The sequence below is a fragment of the Delphinapterus leucas genome, chromosome 5, assembly GCF_059928025.1.
Source record: "Delphinapterus leucas isolate spDelLeu-1000000601 "Yukka" chromosome 5, BTC_Dleu_Yukka2, whole genome shotgun sequence".
Lineage (NCBI taxonomy): Eukaryota > Metazoa > Chordata > Mammalia > Artiodactyla > Monodontidae > Delphinapterus > Delphinapterus leucas.
The window spans coordinates 63,883,466-63,906,815 of record NC_143133.1 but is presented as its reverse complement, the minus strand read 5'-3'; the positions used below and the strand labels follow the sequence as shown (position 1 = coordinate 63,906,815).

At 41.7% G+C, this 23,350-nt stretch overlaps 1 protein-coding gene across 1 annotated transcript in view; it reads right to left on the bottom strand.

Annotated features, from left to right (window-relative positions):
* The window catches only part of KLB (klotho beta), a 35,257-nt gene continuing 11,907 nt past the window's right edge, over nucleotides 1-23,350 (bottom strand). Inside the window, exons 2-5 of the mRNA XM_022565783.3 lie at nucleotides 14,564-15,074; nucleotides 11,493-11,761; nucleotides 3,865-5,008; nucleotides 1-960 (exon numbers count right to left, since the gene is read on the bottom strand). Of these exons, the coding sequence (XP_022421491.2) occupies nucleotides 569-960; nucleotides 3,865-5,008; nucleotides 11,493-11,761; nucleotides 14,564-15,074 (2,316 nt within the window). The 3' untranslated portion in view covers nucleotides 1-568. The remainder of the gene's footprint in view (nucleotides 961-3,864; nucleotides 5,009-11,492; nucleotides 11,762-14,563; nucleotides 15,075-23,350) is intronic.

Genomic DNA, 23,350 nt, shown 5'->3' with positions numbered 1-23,350 from the left:
GTGCTTAATTTTTATTGAGAAAAACTAAGGGATTGATGTGCTACAGTCTATATTGTAACTGGCTATACACAAGCACTACTTACCCTATGCTTTCTTTCCATTTGAGAAACACCCTGACCAAAGAGGAAAGCACCTTGTTGGAAGTGACAATTTATCACTGACTATCCTGTGTTAAGAGTTAAATCTCTGCTATGGAGTTAACAAAGTTGCACTTTTTTCAAAACAATTTCTTTTATCATAAGTAGCTATTGGTATTCCTACAAAAAAACTGTAGAATAATGATAGGAAACAGCTCATCAAACTCCATGAAACAATGTATCAGATATTCCTCATACCTTACCTTCTAGGGAAGCCTTTACCTTAGATCCAAGAACTGAATTCACTGATGTTAACACATAAGGGAAAATTTGAACCACACAGCGGAGACATCTATTGTCATTACCTTGGCTATCACTAATATCTCAAAACTTGTTTTTCTACAGTATAGGTGTATCTTCTGTAAGTTACTAGTGTATGGAACTGGAGTGAATTTTTAAACTTTTCCATCATGCAGACAAATATGGTAGGATCAGCTTAGCTGAGAACTCTCATGGCCTTTTTTTAATGGTATGTGTTGTAATTTCTTTGCTTTCCAAAATTTTCTTCTCTTTCGCTTATGAAAAATGGTAATTGATAAAAGTAGAACCAGGGTGGAGAAGAAACAACATCCAAAGAATATCAGTGGTTTCTTCTGTACAAGAAGTAAGCAGACAATACACTCTGTGTTTCTTTGAGTCTGACTGCATCTAGGACTACTGTTCTTAGAAAGGATGCCATTGTTGCTGATCAGTTCGTTGTAAAACTGGATTGAGGATTTAGCTTTGAAATCAGATGTGAAGAATCCAAATCTGGGTCTAGATTTTTCTTCAGTCAGTTTGAATACATAATAGCCTTTAATTTTGATTTTATCAATCAAGTATGCTGAAAAATATCAGAAATGAACATTATTAATCATAAGTGGACTGTAAAATATCTTTGAATAAGAATTTAGTTTTCATTGAAACAATCTGAAACTCGTGCCCATAAAATGTGATTTTCATTAAAGGTTTTTTTGACATTCTTTTATGATCTTAAGATGAAAATATGTGTAATGCTATAACTTTAAAAAGAAATTTGAAGTAAAACTTTGATCTATAATAATACAAAAACACCTGGAGGAAAAGCAGATTTAAGAATTGGAGCCATGAAGCTCAAAGGACTTACTGTTACTTTTGTTCCTAGTGTCAAAAGCAGAAAAATCTTGCCTATTTGGCCTGATTTTAAATCTCAGATGTGCCCTTTGTGCTGCCCAATAACTACACTTGGTTTCCCCAGCCATTTACTCTAGCTCTCCTCAACTTTTTTTTAATAAATTTATTTATTTTTATTTTTGGCTGTGTTGGGTCTTTGCTGCGCGTGGGCTTTCTCTAGTTGTGGTGAGTGGGGGCTACTCTTAGTTGTGGTGCCTGTGCTCATTGCGGTGGCTTCTCTTGAGCACGAGCTCTAGGCACGCGGGCTTCAGTAGTCGTGGCTCGCAGGCTCTAGAGCACAGAGGCAGTAGTTGTGGCACACGGGCTTAGTTGGTCCGCGGCATGTGGGATCTTCCCGGACCATGAAGATGCAGTCTCTCCTGCATTGGCAGGCGGATTCTTAACCACTGTGCCACCAGTGCATCTAGGCTTCCCCTCTCCTCAACTTTTTCACACCTTTCTGTCCTCAAACTGATAGACCCTACTCTCTCATCCTTGCTTTGAAGTGATGACCTTCCTCCCTACTTCTGCTGAACTAAAGCTCTCAGAGGAGAACTTCAGTCTCCTATAATCACATCTACCCACCTACTGGCATCTGCACTGGTATTCTGCTTTCTCTCCTGTTACTATGGATGACCTATTCATGCTCCTGGAGGAAGCTGACTTCTCCACTTACACATTCACTGTTTATTCTCGTCTACTCAAGGACATCACTCCATTGTTCTTTCTCTTATGTATTTTCCCTCACTACTGGATCATTTCCATATAAATATGCTATAACTTTGGTATCTTAATAAGCAAAAACAACAACCTCCCTTGATTGCACATCCTCCTCTAGTTATCTTTTACAGCATTGGCTCCTGTTCAGTCTTTTTTTTTTTTTTTTACTGGTTTCTCAGGGCTCAGCCCTCTTCTCTATGCTTGCTTTCTTAGTGATCTCCTTCAGCTTTATTGTTTTAAATACATCCATTTGCTCTTGATTCCCAAGTTTGTGTCTCAGCCCCAGACCTCTCCTCTGAACCTGAGGTTCATATCTGTTAGCGTACTTGACATCTCTAATTGGATGTCTAAGAGACATCTCAAACTTAACCTTTGCACAACAAACAACTCATCTCCAAAAACCTGTTCCCCAACCTGATAAATGGCCACTCATCCTTTTAGTTACCCAAGCCAAAATGTTGGAATCATCTTTCTTCTCTCATACCCACATCCAATCCTGTTTGACTACCTTCAAAATACATCCAGAACCTGGCCACTTCTCACCATTTCCACTCTTAATAGCCTGATCCAATCCACTGTTATCCTTACCCAGACCAGTGCAATTCTTCCTGTTTCAATTCTTGCTCCTTTACAGTGTATTCACAAAGAGTAACCAGAGTAATTCTTTTAAAGTGTGAGTTGGAGCATATCACCCTTCTGTTTAAAATCTCCTAGTCTTCCTATTTCACTCAGAGCCACAGTTCTTACAGTGGCCTACTAAGCCCTACCTGATTTGCCTCTTCCCTTACCTCCTTGACCTCATCTTCAGTTACTTTTCCCCCTTGCTCATTATTTTCTAACTATCCTGACCTCTTTCCTGATCCTCAAATAGGCCAGGCATGCTCCAACATCAGGGCTTTTGCATTTGCTCTTCTCTTACCTGGAACGCTTCCTTAACTATCGGTTTGCTGCCTCACTTCTCTTTGAGGATCTTTGAGGTTCCCTAGCCACTCTATTTAGAATTGTAACGACTCTCCTGTCTCCCACCCTGAGGCACCCTCTTCTCTGCTGTTTTTTCTCCACAGACCTTTTCACCCCTGACATGCTATATCTTATACTTGTTTGTTGACTCTTATTCCAGAAAAATATAGGCTCCATAAAGGACAGTAATCTTTATTTTTGTTCAGTGGTGGCATAGTGCCCAGAATAGTTTTTGCCCAGACCAGTTTTTGTCCATACTAGGTACTCAATAAATATTTGTCAAATAAATGAATAAATTTCTAGGAACTTTTGCAGCTTCAACAAATTGATCATGAACATTTAAAAATATTTTTTAAAAATGTGATATTAACCGATGCTGGGAGGAGTATGTGAGATAAGCACTCTCAAACACTGCTGTTTATAATATATGACCCAATAATTCCATGTTGGAGAATCCATCCCAAGGAGATCATTAGAAATGAAGACAAAAATTTATATGCAAAGATACCTATTTTTTAGTAGTTGAAGAAACACCTAAGTATCAAACATTAGAGAGGTGGCTAAGTACACTGAGATATGTCCCTATAATGAGATATTAAGCAACCATTAAAATAATGTTAACAAGGAACTTTTAATGACAGAACACATTTATAATGTGATATTAAGAAAAAAGTTGGCTACAAGACTATATTGTATGAGCTCAATTGTATTAATGATATCTAGTCAGCACGAGTCTAGGCACTTTTTTCGGGGGTGTAAGATTTCAGGTTTTAAAAAATATTTTTCTGTACGTGCCAAATTTCCCATAATGAGCTGACACTGTCTGTCATTAATGAGCCTGTTCCCCTCATTCTTCTGTTCATATTATCTGGGAATGTCATACTTCACTGTACCTGAAATAGCCCCCGAACCTCACCTTTCAAAGCCTCCTGAATGTATTTCTCTAAGTAGTATTTTCGGAGTTCATCATTTTCCAGAGACTGGTCGTCGATGCCACTGGCCGTGATGTAAACATCCACGTCTCCATAGTTCCTCCGGATCCACTTCAGCACCTTGCGCTCTCCCCAGGGTATCACGGCCAGGCGGGTGGGGGAGCTCAGGCAGGTGATGTCCTGCAGAAACTGGATGTCCCTGTCCGCGTCGTAGTTGCTGCCGTTCTGCCGCTCGTGCATCACGAACCTGGTGGTGAAGTGGTTCAGGGCGTAGAAGTCTGCAGTGCCCTTGACCAGCCTCCTTTCCTCCTCGGTGAACTGAGGCAGTGCGGAGTGCGTGAGCCCTTGCCTGTTCTTGGAGGTGATGTACTCCCTCATGGCCAACGGGTAGTCCCCAGTCTTGAAGAGGGGTTCTGCGAACCAGGAGATTTCGAACTGGAGGAAGCGCTCGGCCGCCTTCCAGTGCGAGTCCGCATAGGGATTGGCAGGTTCGGCCCAGTCCGAGTGGAGAGACAGCGACACAACCCCATGCTGTGCAGGCCTGTACTGCTGGTCGTAGAGGTGCCAGGCCAGGGCGTGGGCGATCATCAGGTGGTGGGCTGCCCAGTAGGTGTCATTACTAGAGCGGTCGTAGATGTCACTCAGCCGGTTAGGCTCGTTGATGGTGATCCAGAGCTTCACGAGGTCCCCCAGCTCCTGGAAGCACAGGTCGGCATAGTCCTGGAAGGCCTTGGTGGTTGACCGGTTCAGCCACCCTCCGCTGTGCAGCAGAGGTGCGGGGAGGCCTAGGTGGGCGTGGGTTGGATAGTACAACGTGACCATTGAGGAGATGTTGAGCTTTAGTCCCTCACTGACCACACACCTGTAGTACCTCAGAGCCTGTCGGTTAACCGTGGACAGGTTGCCAGTGGGAAGGATTGAGGGCCAGTCCAGAGCAAATCTGTAGTGGGTGACTTTCATTCTTGCCAACATCTCAAGCTGTCTTTTGACACTGACAAAATCCGTGCATTGAGCTGGTCGTGTTTTCAGCCTCACTCCTTCCACTCGGTGCAACAGTCTGTTGCCTGTCACATTCCACACATACAGGTGAGGATCGCTGAACTGTGGGGAGGAAGCCACCGACTCTGGCTGTGAAAAACAAGCACATTCAGGTAAAGCACACCCTGGCAGACAGACTTGGCATACATCCTCTGAGAAGAAGAGCCTGATCTTATTTTGCCTCTCACTGACAACAGAGAAAATAAATGATGCACATGTCCTTCATAACAACATATGTCTTCCTGCTATTCTGGCGATGTCAGAAAAAAGGCCTGATGGGTTATCCTCCCTCTCAGCCCTTGAAATTTACTGGGGAGACCAGAAAATGTAGAGAAGGAACTACACCCAGGGCTTGCCTTGGAAAACAAGCTGTCTTTCAGAAAACACTGAGAAGGGACTTTGCTGGTGGCACAGAGGTTAAGAATCTGCCTGCCAAGGAAGGGGACATGGGTTCGAGCCTTGGTCCGGGAAGATCCCACATGCAGCAGAGCAACGTAGCCTGTGCACCACAACTACTGAGCCTGCTCACCTAGAGCCCGTGCTCTGCAATAAGAGAAGCCACCGCAATGAGAAGCCCGCGCACTGCAACGAAGAGTAGCCCCTGCTCGCGGCAACTAGAGAAAGCCCATGTGCAGCAACAAAGACCCAACACAGCCATAATTAATTAATTAATTAATTTTTAAAAAAGAAAACACTGAGAAGCTGTTTTCCAGTTTGTCGGTCCTAAAAACACAGTAATGTAGTAGGGGTCTCTCATGTGATTCTGTTCAAATGCATCAGGAAATTGGCTTAGTCCTCTCAGTTAAAAGGAGTCACAAAAGATGGACCTTCCAAACCCTGCCATAAATTGAAGGCAAAGTTAACATTCCAGTTGTCGAGGATTTCACTGAGATAGGCACTTGGGTTTAGAGGGGACTGGTTGACCCCAGCCATGTTTCCTAAAAGAGGACAGTGGGACAGGGTGGGGAATGACCCCTTGCATTTGCTGAAGGCATCTCTCTAACGCACCTTATTTGAAAAGTCCAAGTGATATCACATGTGCATCATTCTGTTTCTCCCCCACCCATGTGCCTGTGAGAACAAAGCATTTATTCATCTAAAGGGAGAATACTCAACACCCTCCTTACATAAGGTACTTGAACTATGAAAAGAGAGGACCCTAAAATAACCGTGAGAAGCTCCCAAGTTGACTCTTGGATCTGATGGCGTCCCATTCCCTGCCCCTCCACCAGGGAGAGAGCCCTGGATTCCTGTTCTAATTCTGTCCCTTTAAAACTCAAGGCTTGGCAACTCTGTTTAGTGACAGAGCAATCTCACGCACCTCACAGGTGTGATCTGGGCAACTGCTCTGTCAACTCTAAAGCACTCTACAAACATAAGGTACTTAAAACTTGGGTTTAGTTTTCCTTGCAATAATTGCCGGCTAGGCCCTTGAGTCTAAATTAAAACAGAAAAGGGCTTAAGAAAAACATACCCAAATTCAAGCTTAATTTAAAAAAGTAAAAGTTCTGAACTTGTTTTAAAGGGCTTTCTCTTCCCATGACTGAATTTAAATACACCTGGAATAAATGGGTAATTAACCTTTGGTAAATATTTTCCCTCTAATTGTTTTCTCGTGTGTCATCTTTCATAGTCTAATTACAAAATCATATAATTCCCACTTGCCATCTGCCAGCCAGTTATCTAGAACATTAAACTGAGAGAACATTGATCATGTGAGCATTAAGGTAAATCTGTATATAATTATTTGAGTAAAACCCTCCTAGCCTAGATGGTCAGTTCCAGTGTTTTGAAATCGCAGAGCATCATGATATTGAAAGGGTATTTACAAGGGAAATCCTGCCATAAGGTAAGGCAAGATCAAATGAAAAATCTCTTACTTTTTTTTTTTTTTTGGCCAAGGCACGGTTTGCAGGATCTTAGTTCCCTGATGTGGGACTGAACCGGGCCACGGCAGTGAAAGCGCCGACTCCTAACCACTGGACTGCTAGGGAATTCCCCAAATCTGTCTTACTTTTAAAAATATCCAGAAAGCATTAGTCTTAGCCAGTGTGTGATTAATCTGCCAGTAGATATAGTTAAAGTTTTGCACCCTGATCTCAACCCTGGCTCCCAGAGCTTGGTTCTAAAGTTCTGTTTTCCACTAAAAGGATCCTGGGTTTTTTGGAGTAATGGCTTTTTCCAGGTCTGGGGCAGGAAAAGAATGAAGTGATGCTGGTACATCTTGTGCCAGAAAAATAAGGAAGTGCTTAAAACCTAAAAGGGAAATGTCAAAAAGACACAGGAGCAGCTTGAAAGAGTCCCATTGGCCAAATTTGAGAAAATTTGAGTAGCAAAAGGCCCAACGAAACAATGACAACAATGAATTATAACACATTGAATTTAAAAGAATTCACCTAATAAATATAGAAGGAATAATCTAATTAGAAATTCACCATTTTGCAATCTACAAAGTAATCATTAATTCAGGCAAGGTTATTGTATCAATGTTAAGACCATTGGTTAAATGTTGTTGGGGAACAGGATATTTATATGGTCTCAAAGTATCACCATCAGATTAATTCTTAATTACAAATGGAAAAGGTACTTTTCAGTTAAGAGATCTGGCAAATGCCACCTTAACCAAGAAATCTGGTGACTATTACTTCAACTAATGTCTTCAGTAATGAAACAAACTGATTTTATGTGCCTCCTAATTTGATGTATGGGAAATACACAACATCATCTATGTAGTATTATTTCCAGAAGTGCTTAACTAATCTAATAAAGAAACAGAGAAATCCATGAAACACTCTACAAGCAACTGGCCTGAACTCTTCAAAAGTGTCAATACCAAGAGATTAGGGGGATTGCTCTGAATTAAAAGGCTAAAGATACACAACAACAAATATGTGTTCCTTATTCATGATTTTAAAAAAAAGGTTTTTTTAATCTATAAAGGACATTTGGGGGACATTTAGGAAAATTTGAATATGGATTATATGTTGGATTATATTGAATAAATATTAAATTTCCTGAGTATGATAATAGTATGAGATAGGAGAATGTCACTGTTCTTAGAAGACATATGCTGAAATATTTTGGGGTAAAGTATAATGATGTCTGCAACTTTTTAATGGTTCTGAAAGAGAGAGAGATAAACCAAACATGGCAACATGTTAACAATCAGCCAATCTTGATGAAGGGAATATGGGTGTTTATTGTACTAGTTTGAAATTTTTCAAAACAAAATGTTGGAGAAGAATATTGAAGGATGGGCTTCCCTGGTGGCACAGTGGTTGAGAGTCCGCCTGCCGATGCAGGGGACACGGGTTCGTGCCGCGGTCTGGGAAGATCCTACATGCCGCAGAGCGGCTGGGCCCGTGAGCCATGGCAGCTGAGCCTGCACGTCTGGAGCCTGTGCTCCGCAACGGGAGAGGCCACAACAGTGAGAGCCCCGCGTACCGCAAAAAAAAAAAAAAAAAAAAAGGATATTGAAGGAAAAAAAGGTTGGAGGAAAATAAGATGTGTGTGGGTAGGCATAGCAATATTTTTAGAATGTTACTTTCACTTTATTAGTCTTCCTATAGAGAACATCTACTCTTTTGCCTACCCATCATCTTTTCATACATCATCTGGCTGAGTTTTCATAATGCACCCTAATTTTTCTTGGCGAGCCACTCATCCTCACTCCTGGTTTAAGCTCAAGGGACACTGACTCCTTGATGGGCTCCAGGTGTGAGCAAGAAACCCAGGCCTGATTGATCACAGAATTACTTTCCCCTGACCCAAGTGATCAGCTCTTTCTCTGAGTAATAGGAGTAGGGTCCTCAGAGGGGGCAGACATTCACAGTGTCAAACACCAGGGAACAGATGGGTCTTCAGAGGAAGCAGAAACTTACAGGTTGGGTCATGTACAGGCTGGAATTCTTGTCTCCCCTGGGGCCTCTCTTTGCTGGGTCTGGAATTTTGGAAAATATAAACCTACTTGAAGTGGTATGGAAAAGATGGGCTGCCTGTGCCATGTGGAGGAGGAGATAGACACTGGGTAAGTAGGTGGCTCTCCAGAGGACACAAACTGAAGGTGAGTCACTGTGTTTATATTACTCTCTGTATCTTTGCCCCTTTTATCACCTCTGCGCCTTTACTAAAGTCTTATTTAAATATCGATAGGGGTTGAGATTCATAACTTTGCCCACTCATGGTTTGGGCCCTTTTGTCTGGTCCTATCACTTGCACATCTTGTTTTTGCATATGCTTCTAGAATACAGGTAATAGTGTGGTATTGTGGGGTCTTATAGCATAATGGTCAGGAGACAGACAAATCTGGGTAACCCGGACAAGTTATGTAACCTACCTAAACTTCAGTTTCTTTGCCTATAAAATGAGGTTTGGTTTTTTTTTGAATTTTATTTTATTTTATTTTATTTTGCAGTATGCGGGCCTCTCACTGCTGTGGCCTCTCCCGTTGCGGAGCACAGGCTCCGGACGCGCAGGCTCAGCGGCCATGGCTCATGGGCCCAGCCGCTCCGCGGCATGTGGGATCTTCCCAGGCCGGGGCACAAACCCACGTCCCCTGCATCGGCAGGCGGACTCTCAACCACTGCGCCACCAAGGAAGCCCTTGAATTTTACTTTATTTATTTTTTATACAGCAGGTTCTTATTAGTTATCTATTTTATACATATTAGTGTATACATGTCAATCCCAATCTCCCAATTCATCCCATCACCACCAACCCCCCTGCCACTTTCCTCCGTTGGTGTCCATACGTTTGTTCTCTACATCTATGTCTCTTAAAATGAGGGTTTTAAGATTAAGTAGACAGGGACTTCCCTGGTGGTGCAGTGGTTAAGAATCTGCCTGCCAATGCAAGGGACATGGGTTCGAGCCCTGGTCCGGGAAGATCCCACATGCCGCGGAGCAACTAAGCCCCTGGGTCACAACTACTGAGCCTGCACACCTAGAGCCTGTGCTTTGCAACAAAGAGAAGCCACCACAGTGAGAAGCCTGCACACCACAACGAAGAGTAGCCCCCGCTCACTGCAACTAGAGAAAGCCTGACCGCAGCAAAGACACAACACAGCCAAAAATAAATAAATTAAAAAAAAAAGATTAAGTAGACAGAATGCACATACATACAGCGGTTAAGTGCTTGGTACATAGTAGGAGCTTCAAAAAATAGTTATTATTATTTTGGAAAGAGCATTGTGCATCTGGGGGCTTGAAGTTTGCCTGCTACAGTTCTGCCACTATTTGTGTTACCTTGGGCAAGTCACTTAGGTCTCAATTATTAATTGATGGGTCTTACTTTCCTCAGCTATAAAATGAAGGATTTGGAGTAAGAGGTTTCGAAGGGCTTACCTGGCTCTAAAAGTTGACCTTATTCATGCACTATGCATTGAGCACCTGCCATGTGCCTTACATTGCTCTAGTAAGGCATACAGCAGGCAGCAAAGCCTCAAACCTCTCCACCCTCTTGAGGAGAAAGTTTGCATTCTTGTAGGGGAAGACAGGTGATCAGTAAGAAAAATGTGTAAAGTGGTTATCAGGGGCTGAGGGTGGGGGAAATGGGGATATGCCGGTTGAAGGGCACAAACTTCCAGATATAAGATTAACATGTTCTGGGGGCCTGTTGTACAGTATGGTGACTATAGTTAATAATATTGTATTACGTACTTGAAAGTTGCTAAGAGAGTAGATCTTAAATTTTCTCACCACAAAAAAAGAAATGGGAATTGCGTGTGATGGTATGGAAGTGATAGCTAGCTAATGCCATAGTGGTAACGATTTTGTAATATATAAACGTATCAAATCAACACATCATACTCCTCAAATTTACACAATATTGTATGTCAATTGTATCTCAGTAAAGCTGGAGAAAAAAGGGAATTGTGTAATGTACATAGTATGCTAGAGAATGATGAATGCTATATAGGAAAATAGAGCAGGAAGGGGGAATGTGCACTGATAGTGATGGAGTTATGCTTTTTGGAGTGGAGGGAAGCCTTATTGAGAAGGTGACATCTGAGTAAACATCTGAAGAAGGTGAGGAATGAGACAAGTCAGGAGACCCCACTGGGGTATAAAGACTTCATAAGGCAAATAATCCAAATTTATCAAATAAGAGGAATCACTTAAATAAAAGGCCACTAACAATTTGCTTTTGACAAAACAAAAATCTAGGGAATTCCTGGCGTTCCAGTGGTTAGGACTCCGTGCTTTCACTGCTGGGGGCATGGGTTCAGTCCCTGGACTAAAATCCTGCAAGCCGTGCAGTCCAGCCAAAAAATTTAAAAAAAAATCTATAAAATTATTTTCCTTTAATTTTGACACTACTAACAAATGCCTTTCACAAAAATGACTGTAAGTTCACTCTAGACTGTATACAACTTGAGGGCAGTATGAAAAGCTCTCAGTAAGCATGAATTCTTCCTCTTCCTTCCTCTTTCCCTAACTTCCCCTCATAACCTCCAGGTGATCATGGTATTTGATATTGTCTGACGGCTATCTCCTAGATGTCACTGAGCAAAGTGAAAGAAAATATTGTGTACTATTTGCACCACTTTATAGTTAATTGGTAAGTAGCCACTTACCTTAAGGACAGATTCAGTGACGCCCCAGGAGAAATCACAGGGAAACTGACCCTGCACATCTGGTGTGGACTCCTTCAAAGTGAAACCATTTTCTTGTATGATCTGTTTATAGTAATGTGCTGAAGACTTGGGCTTTCTTTCTTTTTGCTTACTATTAAAATCCACATAAAATAATCCTCGGCGAGTGGTGTAAGCATCCTGCCATTCAAAGCCATCCAGGAGGGACCAGGCAGTGTAACCAAACACTCGTATTTCATCAAACTTGATTGCTGCACAGAAGGAAAAAAGCAGAGATGTTCAGAGGACTCTACACACTCTGGTTCATGTGTACGACTTCACTAATGACATGCCAGGGGCAGCATATTGTGAAACCAACCTTTTTCCTAAATTTGCAGGCCCAATATATCAAATAGAAAATTTATTTTTATATTTGAAAAGGGGCAATTATTTTCATCTAGAGTGGTCTTCCCAAGTGAATGACACAGTTAAAGGATAAAATTTAAAACATTCCTGAGGCTTAGTGTGCAAATCTGTGTCAGAGGACTTCCCTGGTGGCACAGTGGTTAAGAATCCGCCTGCCAATGCAGGGGATGTGGGTTCGATCCCTGGTCTGGGAAGATCCCACATGCCGCGGAGCAACTAAGCCTGTGCGCCACAACTACTGAGCCTGCGCTCTAGAGCCCACAGGCCACAACTGCTGAAGCCGTGTGCCTAGAGCCCGTGCTCTGCAACAAGAGAAGCCACCGCAGTGAGAAGCCTGTGCACCACAAAGAAGAGTAACCCCCGCTCGCAGCAACTAGAAAAAGCCCGCGTGCAGCAATGAAGGCCCAACGCAGCCAAAAATAAATAAATAGCAGTTGAGGATTTATAAGAAGAAAAAAAAAAAGTAAAATACTGAATTAAAATAGTTAAAAAAAAAAAATCTGTGTCAGAGGGCATGATGATTTCCAGAACCCTTTGGGACCAATGTAGATGTCTGCTCGTGACCAAGAGTTTCTCATTTCAACCTTGGGCTGGTTCACATTTGTGGACAAACTATCTTCTGTGAAACAATCCTCAGGGACTGAAATATCAGCTTTGAGAATGAGCATGTGTGAATGTAGATTTAAGGAGGAGAAAGAAGCACAGTGATGTAAGAGAACAAGAACTGACTGGGCCGAGGGGCAGGAGGGGAGAGGGCTTGCTCTACTGTGCTCCTGGGATGGGGCTATTGGGCAAGTTTCTCGATCTCTTGTTTCCTCATTTGTAAATAGAGAAGTTTGGAAAAGATGATCTCTCAGGAACTTTCTAGCTTTAAATTCAATAACTTTTAGGAACTAGATAAAAATGAAATATGCAATAAAAACAACAAATACCCCAGTCAATCGTGAACCATTTTTCTTTTCTTAAAAGCTTTCATTTTCTCATGGTAATGTCTCATTTCTGCACTTTGGGGGTTTTATCACTGATATTCTTTTCCTAAAAGGTGGAGTCAATGTCAAGGGAACTGATGTCAAGAGATTCTGATGTGGGACTTCCCTGGTGGTCCAGTGGTTGGGACTCTGTGCTTCCACTGCAGGGGGCGTGGGTCCCATCCCTGGTTGGGGAATTGGGGTCCTGTATGCCACATGGCACGGCCTAAAAAAAGGGGTTCTGATGAAATAAGTATGTTTCAGCAGGCCCTGGTTCTAGTCTCTCTGGTGTCGTAGGGTCCTGAGGAGTGGTGGAATGGTAACGCCTGGGGAATGACACCACTTTTGCCAAAGTGCTTGGCATTTGGCTCAGGCCCTGTGGGCAGAGTCCTCTGCTCTGGAGGCCCCCACGTGCATGTGCCCCGTGGCTGGGCAAGGCTCTGTTCCATGTGCTCCTCCTGCAAGTTGGGACAGCACATCTTGCTCTCCCTGAGGACCCTCCCTGAACACTCTCTTCTGCAGAACAAGGGAGTTTTCTCCAAGCTTGTGACATTTTTTTTCTTTTGGCCATGCTGTGCCACTTTCGGGATCTTAGTTCCCTGACCAGGGATCGAACCCGGGCCCTCAGCAGTGAAAGCCATGAGTCCTAACCACTGGACCTCCAGGGAATTCCCTCCAAGCTTGTGACTTCTAAAGAGAGCTACAGAGTTGTAGAAAGATCCACTGAGAATTCCTTTATATAGGAGTGAAATGGAGCCCAACTCTGTGGGAGACAGAACATCATAATTCGAGCTTGTCCTCTGCTTCATTATTTCAATCAGCCACCTGCAGATGTCACTACCTGAGTAAAGGAAAAGGAATGAGGGGATGGGCAGGGGTTAGACAAATATCCAAGAACAATAGAAGCTGCTCACCTTAGCCATTCATGGCTCATTCATTGTCTTCAGACTTTTCGTCATTGAGTCATGTAGTAGAGTAAAAGGAGCACAATCAAAAAAAGCTTTCAGCATCTTAGACTAAAATGCTACTGTTAGAAAAGTTTTGACATGTCTCCTTTAGCACTATGTCCTTTTAAAAGGAATGAAACAGCATCTTGTTGCCAATTAAGGATGTATCTACAGTCTAAAATTATTGTTTTCAAACCTTTATTTAAAAGGACACGAGAGTGGGACTTCTCTGGGGGCGCAGTGGTTAAGAATCCACCTGCCAATGCAGGGGACGTGGGTTTGATCCCTGGTCCGGGAGGATCGCACATGCCACAGAGCAACTAAGCCCGTGCGCCACAACTACTGAGCCTGCGCTCTAGAGCCCGCGAGCCACAACTACTGAGCCCACGTGCCACAACTACTGAAGCCCGCGTGCCTAGAGCCTATGCTCCGCAACAAGAGAAGCCACCGCAGTGAGAAGCCCGCGCACCGCAACGAGGAGTAGCCCCCGCTCGCTGCAGCTAGGGAAAAGCTCATGCACAGCAATGAAGACCCAATGCAGCCAAAAATAAATAAATAAATACATTTATAAAGAAAAAAGGACGAGAGTCACGTTAAAAAATTCTGTCAACATTGGAAAATAGAGAAGTCCAACAATGACCAGAACAACAATAATCATATATTCAAAGGTGACTTTAAATACCCTATAGCATAAGTATTCAAGACAGTTGTTTTGAGCTAATGTGCAACCAACCTTGGAGAACCTGGTTGAGGAAGTTCTTCATCATGTAGATGGCTGTGGTATCCTCTGTTTTCACATGACTGTCTGTGAACCAGCCATTCTCAGTGATCAGGATTCGGGGGTTGCCATATTCCAGTTTAATCCAGTTCAGCACATCTCTTAAATTGAGGGACACATTTTGTCCCATTTTAGCCATGGTGTTGTAGGGCTTGAAATTGTTGGGTCCAAAGGAAAAGGCAAAGAAGTCAGCTGTGCCCCTCACCTCATTCTTCTCTGCTTCAGAGAAAAGGGGTAGAATGGAGAACAACTTCTTTTTCATCACCTCTGGATAGTTACCATCCCCGTGGATAGGGCTGGCAAACCACCCGAGCACAGAAACCATGGATTGTTGGCACTTGAGTATATCCATTGTGTTTTCTGATCTGTTTGGTTCAATCCAGTGGGATCCCAACGTGATTGATAACAGACCCTTCTGATGTGGGCGGAAATTTCTATTGTAGTTATGCCAAACTTTCGAATGAGCCTAAGAACAAGAAAATATTGTTAATCTTTACTGTCCTTACTCAAAGGGTTGTGACTTGGCTGATAGAAGGTCTTCTTGTGGACAAATTAGTGAAGCGTCGGGTGCTGCAGGGGAAAGCTGCCAGGGCACCCTGATGACCGCAAAGTCTGCTCTCTGTTCACTTCCCCTGTGCTTCCAACCTAAAGCCTCCCATATAGGATTACCGAGAGGCAGGCAGAGAGCTCTTGTCCCAGCTCCATCTTACTTCTCCTCTCCCTGGCTCCCTTCCGGGCTCTCTCAGGACTGGGTACGGTGAGACACTATGTGGATTATAGGGTTTCTTCCTCTGCATAGAAAGACTCAGAGCAGTGCTCTTTCATTGTTCTACAGAGTCTTCTTTTGGCCCTAACTTAGAAGTCCAGGATAATACAATTTCTATATTCTGTAAGTGGATAATAATAGAGCTTACCTCCTAGGCTTGTTGTAAGGATTGAATGAATTAACGCACTCTAGAATGGTGGCTGGCACACAGTATAGCTCTATATAAGCCTTAGCTATTATTACTATTATTATAAAAGGGTGGCAGGCATGGCACAACTCAGAAAACCAGTGGAAATAGTGTAGGATTTGGCATCAGCTCAGTTGGGCTTGAAGTTCAGGTATTAACTATAGTAGCCTTAGATAAGGCACTTAACCTGTCTGAAATCTCTTCGTATCCTCAGCTAGGAAGGAAGTTAAAGGAAGTTAAAAATAATAATACCCTTTGTAAAGTTGTTGTTAGATGTAGAGCTAATGTACATATTAAATATGTAGCATAGAATAGAGCACCTAGGAGCTACTGCCTAAAGATGGATGTTATTATTATTGGTCCCCCTGGAATTTACATTTCCTGTTGCATTCACTTAAAACACCCTGGGAAGACATGTGGGAACATAGGTATATGTATAACTGATTTACTTTGTTATAAAGCAGAAACTAACACACCATTGTAAAGCAATTATACCACACTAAAGATGTTAAAAAAACAAAAAAAAACAGAGCCTCACGATCAGTTTCCAGTCTATTTACTAGGTACTTACTGAGCGCTGACTCAATGCCTGTCTTGCCCTGCCCTGAGAGGCTGAAATAAATGGTGCAGGGATTTGCTCTCAGGAGCCAATAATCTTAATGGGAAAATAAAACTAAAATGTATGAAAGAGAAACATATAAAACTGAATAAAATAAGACACTAAATTAAGGCAGAGGCATGGTTCAATAAAGAACCATGAGCTAGCTGTATGGTTCTTAACTTGAGGACTCCAGTTAAGGACTCAAGGCCAGTTAAACGTGCAAGGTCTCCTTCCTGCCTGGCCAGCCAGAGCTTGCTCCTTTATGTATCCGCCTCTCCTCCTCTCAGCACCTGACTTGCTTGTCTCTTAATGGCTCTTCCCAGGACTGCTAATTTCTACTCTAATTGGGTGTTTCTAAAACAAGGGCACAAACCCTTACTGTTTTTAACCCACAAAGTCTGCTTTCAGTCTTGTTCTTTAGCTTTCCTTTTGCTCATTGGAGATGTTTTATATTGGGCTGAATTATCCAAAAGTGCCTTTTTGAAGGTCAAAAACAAAAAAATACAAGCAATGACTCAAACTTAATAGATCCTGTGGACATTAAAAATGTTCCATGAACTCTGTTAGGTGGGGAAAGATAGACATTAATGTAAGGGCTGAGGATTCCAAAACTGGTGTCTCCTTGCTTTATGCAAGAATAGCTAATTTAAATAATTCCATGAAAGATTTTCTGAAGAAGTAGATGCCTCAAGGTATTACCTCTATCTACCTGTTCTTACTCCGTTTTCATTGGAAGATCCTGGAACCACTTAGCACCGAAATGTTCCCAAAGATCCTTACGAACGTCCTTCTCAGAAAAGTGTTCAGGCTGTAGCCTCCTCCCCTGCCTCCACCCCTAGGTTCCAGCTTCTGAAAGGAATCTCAGGGCAGCCCAGGGCAGATTCCACCTTAAGTGGTCTCAGCAGCTCTTTCTGGACTTTTCTGGGGCTGGAATCATAGCAGAAAGTCTTTTTTTTTAAAACACATTTATTAGAGTATCATTGCTTTACAATAGTGTGTTAGTTGCTGCTGTATAACAAAGTGAATCAGCTATACATAGACATATATCCCCACATCCCCTCCCTCTTGTGTCTCCCTCCCACCCTCCCTATCCCACCCCTCTAGGTGGTCACAAAGCCCCGAGCTGATCTCCCTGTGCTATACGGCTGCTTCCCACTAGCTATCTATTTTACATTTGGGAGTGTATACACAGCAGAAACTCTTAACTGCATTTTTCCTGATTTGAAACAAAAGTAATCATGCATTACTAGAATTCACAGGGAGGCATTCTTTGCTTTATTCTAAGCGGTCACTTAATCCCTTGGTAGCCTCAGCGCTTTCAACCATAAAAGCCGCAATGAGTGATCAGTACTCCTCTTTAGGGTGGGTGTGTACCTCTTATGTGTAAACTGTGAAGCACTAAACACACGTAAGATTCTGAGCCATAAACTAGCTGCCTTGTGAATATGATGCCATCAGACACTAAAGGGAGAGTGAGATGAAATTAGTATAAATGTAATAAACCAGTCCTAATAGCAGTTAACCGGTTCTAATAGGGAAAAAAAGCAGGGGGGCTTTTCTTTGAAATAGATATTCTATTGCATATTTCTGTAACTATATGAAAGATGACCTAAGCTGTGATGACAGACATGTACCTTTGCAATAGCTTTCCAAGGGAGTTTTCTGGACATATATATCTCTCCATATATCTATATATACATGTGTTGTTATGCCCCAAGTTGACCTTGGTGTTTCACAGTGTCTCTTTCACCTTTGCTGCTATTTGCATAGGCTATCAAGGTATCTAGGGTTATCTTTGCTCTGGGCTGAAGACAGCCTCTCCATCCTCATGTGGAGAATGTGGGGGAGGTTCTTTGTGTAGCACTTGTAGTTATAACCTGATCCTGTTCGCCAGGTAACAAGGTAAAAACTATTGCTCTGAGGCAGTGAGTTTGACATAACTCCTGATGAAACTGGGGTATCTATGCGTGTGCTTTGGTCCAACACTCATAAAGGAGGTCTGTTGGGGAAACTGAACTGGGGTTGGCGGGGGAGTGCAACCTGGGCCCTGCAACCTTGCACAACAGTCATTCTGTGATTTTCCAAGGTTACCCTCTATCTTGTACAAGGCCGTCTACCTTTGGAATGATTGATTTAAGGGAGCTTCAACCTTTGTTCTTTAGATTCAGTAGCTTAAAGGGGAAGTCAGCTTTTTCTTTTTGAGGCAGATAGCAGGGCCTAATGTCATTGAGAGACAGCCAGGGGCCTAATATCTCATTCTGTTCCCTCCTCTAATCTAACGTAGCAGCTCTTTGATGCCCCTGGAAGTCCAGACTCAGATAAGTTCTGTGGATGATAGGAGGCAAATAAGATAGCTGGACAACTTTAGACAAAGATGAAGAAGGGGTCAGAGGTCAGGGAGATGTGGTGGAAGGGACACGGGTGGAAGGCAGTGCTTTGGAAGGTGTGCATTGAAGAAACCTACCTCATCACACATGTCTGTATTTAAGGAACACCCAGTCATTTGTCAAAAAATAAATTTTTGTTAAATTTTCAAATCTGTGCATGAATTTAGCCACATTTTGGCTGAAATATTTTCATGTGAACTATAAACTTGTTTATTGTTAAAGCTATTTAATAAAGTATTAAATGAAAATCATTAAAGAAAATATACTTTAAAACTCCACAGAGCAAACTGTTTTCATATTTCTGTGTTCCCCCCAACTTTTCCAAATATATTTCCCAGCTAAAGTCACTCTAACATTTTCCATGTTATTTTTAGTTTTCTTAATAATCTTCGTATAACAATTCATCAATCTGATGAAATAGGATTTACTTAGTCATCTCCCTCTTTTCATAAAAATTAGCTTGTTTTCCTTTTCCTGCCATCTTCCCTTCCTTCTTCCCTCCCTTTACTTACCCTCCTTCCCTCCCTCCTTCCTGTCTCTCTCTTTCTCTCTCTTCATGCCTTCCTTCCTTCCTGTCATAAATAATGTAGTAACTAACTTTGGTCATACAGCTTTTAATTTGTTTGAATCCTTTCCTTTTTTGAATCCCAGGAATGAGCTACCTATTTTTTGAATTGTTTTGCATGTTTCCAAATTGATTTCCATACATTTTGTCCTTCACTGAGAGTGTTTTCTGACCACCTGCTTGGAATCATTGATTGCTCTTTCGGGGGATAACTGGCCATCATGAATGATATAATAGTGCTACTCACCTACTTGGTACCACAGGGGACAGGACCCGGGTCTTGAAAGCAGGACTCCCAGGCTCTAGTACTGGCCCTGCTACTAATTAGCTTTACGGTCTTGGATCAGTCAATTCCCTCTTAGCAGCCTCAATTCCCTCCTTCATTATACTGAGCTAGAAATAAACACTCTAGAGAATCGTTGTGAACATGGAATGAGGTAATACACGTAAAGACCCTATGAAAACCACATGAACCTAAATTTGAAGGACTTTGAAAGAGCAAGCTGAAAATTATTTAACCTGCTGTGCAGAACGGTGGGGAGTTGTGTAGGCTTGAGGGGTGTTCACAGATGGCGCTCCCTGACCTCTCAAGGCTTGCAGCTGACCGCTTTGTCCTCATTTATTTTTTTGCTGCTGATCAAAATTATTCATTGTTCATTTGGGCTAGGATTCATTTCAGTTTGATTTATTATTTAGTTTACTCAGCACTTCTTTATATTAAGTATCAAGTTTTCTACTAGTTACAATTGCTGCTCTTCCAGATTATTTAACATTCATTCATTCCACAAATATTTATTGGGTGCTTAAGATATGTGAACTTTATTGTTCATTGCTAAAAATAAATTATGTGATCGTCATTTTCTTATTAATTTTTTGATAATCTTGAAACTCTCTTGGAAACAATATCTTACCCTCATTATTCTTAGGAGAGAATTTAAATATTAACAAAAGTTACCACCTTTCATAAAGAAAATATTTACCCATTCTATTTTTAATGGTTTGAATTCATATTTTCTATGGTTGGATTAACTTAGTAACGATCATATTAAAATTCATTTTCCTCCTATTTTCTTTTCAATCATTATATTTTCAACTTATTCTAACAAATCATCTATTGCTATCAATTTGCCTAGTGTCAGGATTTCCACATAGAAATCATGTAAAAACTAAACTCTAATATATTTGTTCCTTAAAAAAAGTCCTATTATTGTTATGGAATTCTAATTTCAATTATAATATTACTAAACTAAACCAATGCCTGAGCCAGAATCTAAACCTGGCAACACAAAGGGAAAAAGGTCTAGAATAAAGTTCATAATTTATTAAATAAAGCATCTGTGTGTTTCCCCAGATATTAGAAGGGCACTTAGAAGAAATCAATATCAGTAAATTGGTACCTTACTGAAGTTCAGGTTCTTTGCCCAAGGAGAACAGTTGCATGCCAACTTTGCAGAAGGTGAAATGACATTTTAAGCTTTCTGTTAGTACTAAATTAACAATAATGATCCTATTAGTAATCTTTTTAATGCAAAAAGACTGTATCTCCAAGTATAATTGAAGCTAAAATGACCTGGGTTGGAGACTTTAAGCCTTTCCTCAGGATTTAGGAATAAAAAGTTAAAGATAGTCAATATAGAAACCACTCTGAAAATTACAAATAATATAATTTGTACAGAAACAAAAATAAGACCTACCATTTGGGGGCCTGCAACAAAGGCAGACTGACCATGAACCTAAGGAAGCTGAAACTTCAGTACTCCTCACTCGCCTGAGTCCCCATGAAATGTGCTGGGAGGGTGGGGAGCCAGGTAGTGATTGGAAACATTTCTAAGTAAGTATCGATATTTCTGATAAATTCCTTGAAGAGACCTCAGAAAATAAGGAATCTGAGTCTCCAAGACCACAGTAATTTGGTGTAATATTTTTCTCATTCTAAATAGATGTTTACTTTTGTACCAACTTTTGTGTCCATAATTTTGAATTTTTTCCTTATGTAAGTCTCAGGCCCATGCAACATAGATCCACTCCTGGCCTACGAGCTTCTTGAGTGCAGGGACTGTATCTCTTTTGTTCACAGTTATACATACAGATGTCCAGGGAAGAGCATGGCATAGAATACTTGTTGAATAAATGCCCACTATGGATCAGCTAGTTCGTTGGTGACCTGACATACATTGTTGATAATATAGCCTCTGCAAAGCAGGTTTTATTTTTCCCATTTTAGAGAAGAAACTGAAGTTCACAGAGGCTAGGTAGTCGTGGAGACAGGATGTGAATTCAGGCCTCTCTGATCACTATACTAAACCATTGTGCTTTCTGTATGTCCCACCAGTTCTAAATTTTGAATGTTGGGGAAAGGCCATTTGACATGAACCACAGCATACTGTTTTAAAATTATATTTTCTTTTGGCTGTACTTGGTTATTAAAAGAACTAAACAGTCCTAGAATGAGGGTCCCACTCTCACCTGTTGAGAATAAAATATCTATATGTGTCTGGAAATTAGGATCACCTAGAAAGTTCATGGAGGACCTGCCAGCAAATTTGAGGTATTCAGAAAACCATGTAGTTGTCCAAGTGTCTAGTACAGCATGTAACATTTATGTGTAATTCCCTGTACCTCTTTCCTAGAACCAGCGATGTTGACATCGGATATTGTCCTTACTGGCGTCAGAGGCTAAATTAGTCCCTTAGGAACCATTTCTACACTTGACTGTCTTGACCAAGGATGGTGATCATTACACCATTGTCAATGTTAGACTGAAAGGGCAGGGACGCTGTGGTTGCATGGCAGTTAGCCCAGCATCACCTTTGAACAAATCATAATTAAATGGTCCTTAAAGATGAGTGACTTTCATGATCAAATATAACAGAATAGTGGTTAAATTACAGAACCATAGAAAATTTACGATGTAAACAGTAATAAGAATGAACATATATTTAGTGCTAAATGTGCTGAGCACTATTCTAAGCACTTTCCATGTACTATCTCATTTAATCCTCATTTAAGTCTTGAGAGGTAGGTACTATTATTATTCCTGTTTTATAGGAAAGGGAAGAGAGGTTAGGTAGCTTGCTCATAAGCAAAGTCAAGCCCAGACTGTATTGCTCCAAGTTCTGTGTTCTTGCCTGCTAATTAGAGATAGAAGATGGACTTTAGAGATCATTTTGTCCAATTCTTAAAAACTCTCTATTATAGATAAGATGCTGAAGCAAAAGAAATAAGTGACTTGGGAATTCCCTGGTGGTCAAGTGGTTGGTACTCTGTGCTTCCACTGCAGGGTCCCGGGGTTCTATCCCTGGTCAGGGAACTAAGATCCCACAAGCCGCATGGCGTGGCCAAAAAAAAAAAAAAAAAGAAGCGACTTGCCCAAGGTCTCAGTTAGTGCAAAGCCAGAATTAGAACTAAATCCTTCAGCCTCTAGATCACTGTGATTTCTGGACATGATGCAAATTAAATTATGAGCTTTTGAAACACACTTTTACATCTTAGACTCAAAGGTGATTGAACAGGCTGTGCAAATGCAAGGGTATGTAACAGACATGGCACAAAAACAAGGGCCAGTACATTGAGAAAGCCATCTGACAGTGTTTGGGTGCCAGGAACACTCTAAGAGACAATCTGAGAGTCATGGGTTTTGATTACGCCTTCATCCAACCCCCACAGTCCCCAGTCAAACTGTTCATCGGCATTACCTTCTGTTCTGCTTAATTATTTTTCCCCTTCAAGAAGTTATACACATCAGCAAAATCAAGTTTAGAGAAATCATTTTTACTTATATCTTTCCTTCAACCCATGGCTATTTTTTAAAAAAATAAATTTATTTATTTATTTATTTTTGTCTGCGTTGGGTCTTCTTTGGCACGTGGGCTTTCTCTAGTTGTGGCAAGCGGGGGCTACTCTTTGTTGCGGTGCGTGGGCTTCTCATTGCGGTGACTTCTCTTGCTGCAGAGGACAGGCTCTAGGGGCGCGGGCTTCAGTAGTTGTGGCACGCAGGCTCAGTAGTTGTGGTGCATGGGCTCAGTAGTTGGGGCTCGCTAGCTCTAGAGCTCAGGCTCAGTAGTTGTGGCGCACGGGCTTAGTTGCTCTGCGGCATGTGGGATCTTCCTGGACCAGGGCTTGAACCCATGCCCCCTGCATTGGCAGGTGGATTCTTTTTTTTGTTGGAGGTAGGAGTTTTTATTAATTAATTAATTTATTTTTGCTGTGTTGGGTCTTCGTTTCTGTGCGAGGGCT